General features: G+C 39.9%; 1 protein-coding gene across 1 annotated transcript; it reads left to right on the top strand.

Moving 5' to 3' along the window:
- The first annotated feature begins 6 nt into the window (after nucleotides 1-6).
- LOC103519974 (cleavage and polyadenylation specificity factor subunit 1) lies at nucleotides 7-4,162 on the top strand. The gene is made up of 8 exons (XM_026831269.1): nucleotides 7-127; nucleotides 614-749; nucleotides 1,518-1,684; nucleotides 2,382-2,539; nucleotides 2,729-2,869; nucleotides 3,114-3,225; nucleotides 3,386-3,558; nucleotides 3,815-4,162. The coding sequence occupies exons 3-8, from the start codon at nucleotides 1,589-1,591 to the stop codon at nucleotides 4,125-4,127; spliced, it is 993 nt and encodes a 330-aa protein (XP_026687070.1). The 5' UTR covers nucleotides 7-127; nucleotides 614-749; nucleotides 1,518-1,588; the 3' UTR covers nucleotides 4,128-4,162.
- The last annotated feature ends 5,835 nt before the right edge of the window (nucleotides 4,163-9,997 follow it).

Raw genomic sequence — 9,997 nt, forward strand, 5'->3', positions numbered from 1 at the left:
CACAGACAAGGTGGTCATCTCTCTGAAAGGGGGAGAACTGTATGTGTTAACCCTGCAAACTGATTCTGTGAGATCCGTGAATAGATTTCATTTCGAGAAGTCTGCTGCCAGTGTACTCACCACTTGTGTAAGTTGAATGATATTTGAATTGGGTCTTAACTTTAAATGTATTAAATGTGCTGGTAATGTTATTTTTTCGCCCGCGTACCCCGTTGAGTACACGGATTTAATTCCTGAAAAGTATTTACATATACTTATAGGAACACGATGAGATATATGAAGAAACTAAATAAACCTTATTATTATTAATCTCACGTACCCCCGCCAAGATCATAATCATTACCGGGGTACGCATTCCTAGGTTGATGTGTACCATTACTACTGAGTTCTAAACACACTACACACTCAGTACCTTTGGAAAAAATTCAATATTTCAGTACCTTGAAGTCAAAATTCAGTACTGTTTTTTGTTCACTACTGCACTGATGAGCAGTTAAAATTTAAAATTTACTTTTGTCCGCCATTACACATTTTTTTCACGCGTACCCCCGGGGAGGGTCTCTCACGCACCCCCGATTGGGAATCGGTGCTTTAATGTATGTTCTGTTTTCAGGTCTGTGTGTGTGGGGACAACTATCTGTTCCTTGGGTCACGTCTAGGCAACTCTCTTCTTCTACGATTCTCGGTGAAAGAGAAAACTCTGGCCCCGCCTACTCCTGTCGCTCCTACCGATACGATTACCCTAGATGGTGAGAGTTCGATAAACTAAATATTGTCGGAATTTTTTTTTTTAAAGAGGTTTGACAGAGGGAACTGTAACTGCTATGGTCGTATTGTCCCGAAATCGAAGAGAGAAGGAAGACAGGATAGGAGAAAGCCAGCCGTTCCGAGAACGAACACCATCCCATCAGGATAAAATCCGCCCCGGGCAGGAATCGAACCCGCGGCCCAGCGCTTACAAGGCAGACGCACTACCAACCAAGCTAACTAGGGTGGCATGTCGGATTTTTATACTGTGTCTTTCTGGGAGTCCAAATTTTTGTTAGTCCGTTAATATAATATGAATGGCTAAGAGGTAGAGCGGACTAAGTCCAAACAAGGCGTTTTGAGATGAATGGAGTTAAAGTTTAGGACTTCTCAGAGTTTGAATAGAGATAGCCATTTTGTTTTTACTCTCTCTACTCGCTTTACTCAACACTAAAAGGAAGTTAGCAACCAATTAAAAAGTAAAAAAAAGGCGAGGTTTGTTTGTTTTTGATGAGGTTTGATAGAGGGAACTCTAACTGTAGACAGGATATTAGAAAGCCAGCCGTTCCGAGAACGAACATTATCCGTTCAGGATAAAATCCGCCCCAGGTGGAAATCGAACCCGCGGCCTAGCGCTTACAAGGCTGACGCGCTATCAAACAAGTTAACTAGGCTGGCGAAGACCTATTTGTGTTTGTTTTTATTGAGCGACCGAGTAAGTAACTCTTTAATGTGATTGACCTTCTCAAATTGATGGCATTTCTGTGCAGGGGAAGATGACAGGGGTGACCAAAATGAGGGCCAGGAGCCCGCGAGCAAGAAGAAAAAGTTAGGAGACTGGATGGCATCAAATGTTGCTGATATTAATGATGATGAGCTGGAAGTGTATGGAAATCAGCAAGCTACTAATGTTGAGATCACCAGCTATGCTTTCGAAGTAAGTGCCCATTTTAATTTCCAAGTTTCATTCATGTACATAAGTATGTATGTATTTACGGTTATAGTCCAGTAAAAGTAGGGTTTGTGTTGAAACTTTTTAGGGAAAAGCTGAATTTTTCCCTAGGGATAGAACACGTTGACTCTGTTTTCTCCTAAATGTCCCCGGGATCATCCATGTGCTTCCTCAGATACAACTACTTGAAATTGAAGGTAGCTTTGCAGGCCTTTGGGAAAATGCCGATATCTCCGAAAGTATGATCTTTTTTTTATAAATAAAATCTTAAACGGGCTATATTTTCACTAATTTTTCAATAGTTGATTAAAGACTCGGTAACTTTGTGAAGGTAACTTTTAACTAATGGTTTGGATTCGTTTTCCTTAGGGATGTATGGAAAACGGAAAACGAAAACAGTAAAGTTCTTTTTACTTAACATCTGACCCTGTTTTAGTCTAACAATGGGAGAACCGGTTTTCCTGTCGGAGGAAATGTAGTGATTTTATTCCCCATTTTCTATCGTATTCCCCATTTTCTAGGTGTGTGACAGTTTACTCAACATCGGACCCTAAAACAGCATAGTTCTTTTTACTTAACATCTGACCCTGTTTTAGTCTAACAATGGGAGAACCGGTTTTCCTATCGGAGGAAATATAGTGATTTTATTCCCCATTTTCTATCGTATTCCCCCATTTTCTAGGTGTGTGACAGTTTACTCAACATCGGACCCTGTGGTAATATCACCATGGGAGAGCCTGCTTTCCTGTCAGAAGAGTTTGTCAATACTGCGGAACCTGATATAGAACTGGTCACAACTTCGGGACATGGCAAGAACGGTGCCCTATGTATATTACAGAGGTACGTTCTTGTAAAAGTGAAATTTTTTGTTATTCCTTACTCATCGGAGAATGCAACACAACAGAATCCCATCAGGAAATAAAATCCGGCCCGGGCGGGAATCGAACCCGCGGCCTAGCGCTTAGATACAAGGCAGATGCGCCACCTACCAAGCTAACTAGGCTGGCATTTCCCTTTCTTTCTCTTCAGATCTATTCGGCCTCAAATCGTCACTACGTTTGAGCTACCAGGATGCACCAACATGTGGACTGTGGTAGGGGGAGCAAGCGCGGGCAACAAATCCGAAGCGGACACACACGCCTTCCTCATTCTCAGCCAAGATGATTCTACTATGGTGTTGCAGACGGGCCGGGAAATTAACGAATTGGACAGCTCAGGATTCACCACGCACTGTCCGAGTGTTTTTGCCGGAAATATTGGCTCCAATAAGTACATTGTTCAGGTGAGTGCCGGGAATATTGGTACATTTTCGTAGTGTGTTTGCTAGGAATATTTACTCTTCTTTTATCGTATGAGAAATCGGTAAATATATCACCCTTCTCCAAGCAAATCATAATAGAACATAATAGAAGTACATGGTTCTGCAGACGGGCCGCGAAATTAACGAATTGGACAGCTCTGGATTCACCACGCACTGTCCGAGTGTGTTTGCCGGGAATATTGGCTCCAATAAGTACATTGTTCAGGTGAGTTCCGGGAATATTGGTACATTTTCGTAGTGTGTTTGCTGGGAATATTTACTCTTCTTTTATCGTATGAGAAATCGGTAAATATATCACCCTTCTCCAAGCAAATCATAATAGAACATAATAGAAGTACCTATATTTAACTATCTCCGGTTTCCAGGTGACAGCGATGGCAGTTCATCTTTTGCAAGAGGCAGAGCTGGTTCAAACGGTAACCCTGGAAGTAGAAAGCGTTGTAGTGACCGCCACCATGGCAGATCCCTATCTGGTCCTGTTGACACAGTCAGGAGAACTGGTGATGCTGGTGTACAAGGAAACCAAACAAGGTATTGTGTTATGTGTTATTTAGGAATGATATCTTTAGGCTAAAAGAAATTGAGAAATCACATTGATCTTAACCATACCATACCTACTTAAGCTTTGTGCAAAGCAATACAGTACTTATTCAAGTTATTATTACTTTTAGATAGAGGGAACTTTTGGGGGCACGGTTAGCCCAGTGGTAACGCCATGCAGAAGGTCTTGGGTTCGATGCCCACCATCGACAAAAATTCTCAATATCCCTTATCCTCGTTTTTTCTCCCTCCAGATTCAACGGGGAAGACAAGGAGCTGGTCAACGATACTCGGGACGCTCGCTTTATCCCTCCCCTCGTCTCGCAATTCCACGTGTCCCTCTTTTCCCCCTTCTCCTGGGAAGAAATCCCACAGACAAATTTCCCTCTGCATGAGTGGGAACACGTTCTGTGTCTCAAGAACGTATCGATGGAATATGAGGGAACTTTGAGCGGGCTGCGGGGATATATTGCCCTGGGTACGAATTATAACTACTCTGAAGATGTGACGTGTCGAGGGAGAATACTTCTGTTTGATATTATTGAGGTGAGTGTACACTTGTGTTAAGCTACGCTGAGCGTGGTAAGGTAATTATAACTACTCTGAAGATGTGACGTGTCGAGGGAGAATACTTCTGTTTGATATTATTGAGGTGAGTGTACACTTGTGTTAAGCTAAAAGGTTTTGTCATTCTCCAATTTTGGAGAATGACATGTATGACAAGTGCAGGGAATCGAACCCGGTACCTTCGGGATGTGAGACTATACGAAGTATAGAATGTAAACAGTATATGATATATCAGAAACGTCGATGTACCTAGTATCTACTCGTTCGTATTTGGAAATGCAAATGTGTAAAATTGCAATAGTACCTATTGTCTTTCCTAGCATTGTTTCATCTAATGTCTTTAATCTTACGATCTCGTATGCAAATGTCTTACTTTTGCAAAGCGTCTTAGTTTTATCTCTGCGCTATAGCTATACATGGATAGCTATTATGCTTCATCAGAAAATCCCCTATCTTGAAAATTCCTCACATTCTGTCAGATACACGTATACTACCGGATTAAAGATATCAGGTACATAACTTGAACATTTTTCAAAACAAGCTTAAAAGGCGCTCAGAATTCAAGGGGATGAAAATGACAAGTGCTCCGAATTTTTTGCACTCGACTGTATATAAATAGGATAAAATAAAAAGAAAGACACCAGTATATTATCCAGATACCAGATACCTACCTAGAAGTATAAGAAAATAAATAAGATACATACATAGCAACCTAGCTGAATTAGAGAAGATAAAATACCTAGAAAATACGATGCAAGTTTTTTTTTTTTTTTTTTTCTTCAATATTTCAGAAAATCCTGACGAGAGGAAAAAAAAAATAAAAAGGAAATAATAAAATAAAGAAGAAGGAGGAGGAGAAGAAGAAGAAAGAGTGAGGAGAAGGAGGAGGAGAAGAAAAGGTGAAGAAGGAGGAGGAGAAGGAGAACAAGAATAAGAAGAAAGAGTGAGAAGAAGAAGTAGAAGAAGAAATTATATTGTAGGAAATGGAAACGATAGAAATCCTGAGTAGGTAGGTACGGGGAGCTACAGAAGTAAAATCATTTAAATTGAACAGGACCAAAATGGTGAACCGTCCAAATATTAGCCCGACTGAACTTAACCTAAGTGATTTCAACTTCACCGCACCTCAAGTATGGAACTTTGCTCGGTGTGGTTTTAAGAATTTAGACACGTACAACATTTTTTTGGTTTCAATCACAATGAAAACTTTTTTAATCACGAAACAAAGTTGAAAACAAGTTAGCAACAAATTGACCGAAATGGAGTGAGGTTAGAAGTTTTAACTCGACAGTAAGGTTTTTCTAATAGTCCCAGAAGTTCAGAGAATACAATAGCCCGTCCACTATACCTTTTTTTATTACTATCGTAATAATAAAGGAAGGACGGGCTAAAAATCGCCAAGTTAAGGTACTTCTCATATTGAAAGCGTAGCCTCTAGCCTTTTTCAGGCGACTATACGCGCTAGGTACTAAAAGTCAATCGTCTACGCTTCCAATGTGATATGGGCCTAAAACTTACTGTATGAATCCTGTACGTGTATCCTATAGTCATAAAATTATCCAAGTATAAATATATTATCTATATGTACCTACGTAGATGTAGATATCTATGGTTGTGGTGTAACGTAAACCCATTCTACTGTAGATTTTCCAATGCCTCCTCCTTACCTTTTCTCCCCTCTCCTCCTCCTCCTCCTCCTTCACTACCTTATCTTCATTCTTCTCCTCCTTATCTGTCTCTCAATAGATCAGTTGCGCTTACTTGGGAGATGTTTCAAAGTCATAGAGCAGGAAAAATGAGGACCAAATGAATTCTTCTTTTTCTTCTACGACTTCTAGATACCGAGATAAATCGATTTAAAAAATACCGGTAAATCGTGAAGTTTGACGTCAAAGGACTAACGGAATCTTTTTCTTCTACGACTTCTAGATCCCGAGATAAATCGATTAAAAAAATGCCGGTAAATCGTGAACTTTGACGTCACTCTAGATCCCGAGATAAATCGATTTAAAAAATACCGGTAAATCGTGAAGTTTGACGTCACGGCATACGCTCCCGTAGCCTAGATCCCGAGATAAATCGATTTAAAAAATACCGGTAAATCGTGAACTTTGACGTCACGGCATACGCTCCCGTAGGCGCGATGCATCAAAATTCATGACTCCCGCTTCGTTTGTTTGTGCGCAAGCGTTCCTGCGCATTTTGACGTGAAATCTGACGTCAAAACTCTTTGACTGACGTCACAACTCTTTGATCTTTTTCAGTAGAACGGCAATTAAAAATTGAATTTTCGACCTTTTAAAGTTACTTTTTCGGATTTTTGACCTCAGATTTGGATTTTTCACAACTTTTTACGTAGGAATCGACCTTTCATTGATAATATTTTCCAAATTGCAACTCCTCCATTCCCTCTCCGCCTTATATTCCTCCTCCTCCTCCTCCTCCTTCTCGCTTGCGTATATTAAATTTCCTTAAGGCGGAAAATAGGAAAATGTCTTTTCTACCTACTCTATTCTATTCTACCTACTCTATTCTATTCTATTCTCTTTTTATTACTCGTAGCACTTGTTGAAAAGCTTGGAGGTTGAATATATTTCATGCTTGGGAGATTTTTGATAGGAAAGAGTATGATGGAGGAGAAGAAGGAGGAGGAGGTAGAGGAGAAGAAGGAGGAGGAAGAGGACTAGGAGGAGGAAGAACATAATAAAAGGAGGAGAAGGAGATTAAAGAGAAAAAGAAGAAGAAGAAGAAGTTGGAGAAGGAATAGTAACAGTATAAGTAATGCTTGGTTATTTGAAGGAGAGCAAAGAGAAGGAGAGGGGAAGAGGTGAAGGAGTGGATGAAATAGGAGAAAAAAGAGGAGAAATAAGATGAGCAGAAAGAGGAGGAGAAAAAGGTTAAGAAAGAGAAGGACAAAATAAACCAAGGAAGGAAAATGAAGATATGTAGAGAGAGAGAGAGAGGGAGAGGGAGAGACAGAGTAAGAGAGGGAGAGAGAATACAAGAGATACAAGGAATAGAAAAGGACGGTAGAAAAAAAAGACTAAAACAGAGGGGAAAAACTAGAGAAGGGGAATAAAATACAAACAGGGGAGGTAGAAAATGGAGTAAAGAAAGTGACGGATAAGAGGTAAAACTAAAAGAGGGAAGGAAGAAATACTAGAGACAAGAAAAGGGAAATAAAGGGATATAAGAGAGGAAGGTAAAAGGAGAGTAGGGAATAAAAGGATATAGGCACGTATACGTAAGGTTATCTATTTGGAAAGATAAGTAAAGATATAAGAGGGGATCTCGAATTTTATGACCGGATAACCAATAGGCAATGGGCGAGGTTAATGGAATAGAATTTGGGGAGTCATTTGATGGAAGCGTGACCTTTCCTTTTATGATTCATATATTGCAGACAATGGTTTTCAAGACGACAGACTTCCAATTTTTTATATGAATAAAAAGAAGAATGTAGGCACTTCATACTGAAAGACTAACCACCAAAATCCCGACCTGGGTATTGAAATTTTCAGTTATGTATTCGAATAATAGGACTTCGGACTCTCTAACTGTTAGAGAAAAAATTATTATTGGTAAAAAAAAAAACTTTGGAACTCTCAAAAAACACTGTGCAAGCCTTACCTACAGCCCTGAATTCAGGGACACTAGACTTGACTTGGGTTTCGGCTGAAAGTAAAATCCTAAATTTGACCTAAAAAAAACCTCAAAGCAAAAAACTGTTGAAATGGAAAAACGAAATTGGTCCCACACCTCCTCTTTGCATTTTCCTTCTCCTTCTCCTCCTCCTCCTCCTCCTCCTTCTTCTTCTTAGTTTATTTTCTCTTTTCTCTCGTTCACTCTTTGCTCCTTCTCCTCCCTTTCTTCTTTTTCCCATCCTTTTTCTTACCCTTCTACCTCTTTTTGATCCTCCTCATCCTTCTTCTCTTTCTTCTTCTCCTCCTCCCACTCCTTCTATCCCGATAAGAAAGGCGAGACCTTATTCAACTCTTATTTCCACTCTCTCTAATTTCTAAATTTCTAAGAATTCTGTCTGCCTCTAATGTATTGTAGAAGAGTACAATGGGTTTCTAAGAGGAACGTCAACTGCAATGATTTCCAAGATTATTTTCTGTGTCTGACTTTTACCCTAGTGACCTTTGGGCAGACTTTCAAAATCAGGCAGTCCTTCCCCGTGCCCTAAGGATCTCTAAAAGCGAAAAGTGTGTGTGTGTGTTTTTTTTATGATGCTCAATGGCCGCTTTCGGAGATTTATTTTTTTTAAGAGGTTTGACAGAGGGAGCTGTAACTGCTATGGTCTTATCGTCCCCAAATCGAAGAGAGAAGGAAGACAGGATAGGAGAAAGCCAGCCGTTCCGAGAACGAACAACGAACATTATCCCATCAGGATAAAATCCAGCCCGGGCGGTAATCGAACCCGCGACCTAGCGCCAACAAGGCAGACGTGCTACCAACCAAACTATAACTAGGTTTGCTCATCGATCGACTGTGAAATGTTCTGGAGGTAGGTAGGTATGTAGGTAAAGGTAAGCGCGTGAAAAGAAATAGCTGACAAGATAGGGTATAGGTACAGGGAATATACAAGTAGCTACTTGAAGGTCCTTTATTCAATTTTCCTTGAAAAATCATCACTGGAAAATGGGAAATTCGGTAAAAAAGGCTTACTCAGACACCATAACCGCACTGGACCACAAAATTCGGCAGTGTGGAAAGGCTCCAAACGATAAAAGCCTGAATGTAGAAGACGTGATATAAAGCCTGCGTCATCAATGTGGTCATGAAATCTACACGTATATCTTACTGGGGATGTGGTTTGTGGTGTAGAAACCGTGAGAGTGTTTTCAGAGTAATTATTCCTATAGGTATAGGGGAACACGGAGCAAAATGGCACCTCTAGTGCTTATGAGGTCCTAACTAAAAAAATAGAAGTGACACAGATATGTAATTTTGTAACAAAATAAAGTATAATTTTGGCAACAGACAAGAACGATATCTGATGGTGTTGCGTACACCTCCTTTTTCCTCACCAATTTTGGCAACAGACCGGGGCTGATTTACTGAACAGATAAGGTTTGTTCTCCAATTTTTTCCTCTATAAGAAGGAGAAGGAGAAGAAGAAGAAGGATAATAAATATAGATAAGTATAAGTATACACTATACATATGTATAGATAAGTATACACTATACTGACTATGCGGATTACGGATAGTTGCATAGTCAGTCTGTAAGCCAACGCATAAAAGATAATGGGTAGGAGAGTTATAAAGAAATTAAGCATGAAAAGACTTGTTCCCCCTAATTTGACTTTTCATATGTATTAGCTTTCTTTGCTTTGCCGTGGGCAGTGTCGCGAACGCGAGTTTTGTCTCCATAGATACTCCCATGGCAACCAAATAGTTGACAGGGTTTAGATTTTTTCTCAGTCTTGAAAATTTTAAAATACCGATCTGCTCCTGCTCCAAGTTTGTAAAATTTTATTGTTGAAAATATAAGACGATCCTTGTTTCTGAGTTTTGACATCAACATCTTCGTTCTTCCAAGTTTAGACAGAACTCCCAATGTATTTCGGACACCCCCCCTCAATACGGCCCTATAACACATGACCCACCCCCTATATTCCTACCCCTAACAATACCTAACCCCTCATCCCTGACATCCACCTCTGTATATAGGTACCTCTTTCTAACATGACCTAATCCCTGTCCCTAACTTTTCCCACTCCCTAACATGCTCTATATATAGTCCCTATATATTATTACCTACCCTCCTACCCACATCAACATAACCCTAACCTTTACCTATTAGATATCTAGCTACTACATAATTATTACTAACATATTATCATTATTATTTACTTCTGCCAG

Source organism: Diaphorina citri, unplaced genomic scaffold (genome assembly GCF_000475195.1).
Source record: "Diaphorina citri unplaced genomic scaffold, Diaci psyllid genome assembly version 1.1 scaffold3084, whole genome shotgun sequence".
Lineage (NCBI taxonomy): Eukaryota > Metazoa > Arthropoda > Insecta > Hemiptera > Psyllidae > Diaphorina > Diaphorina citri.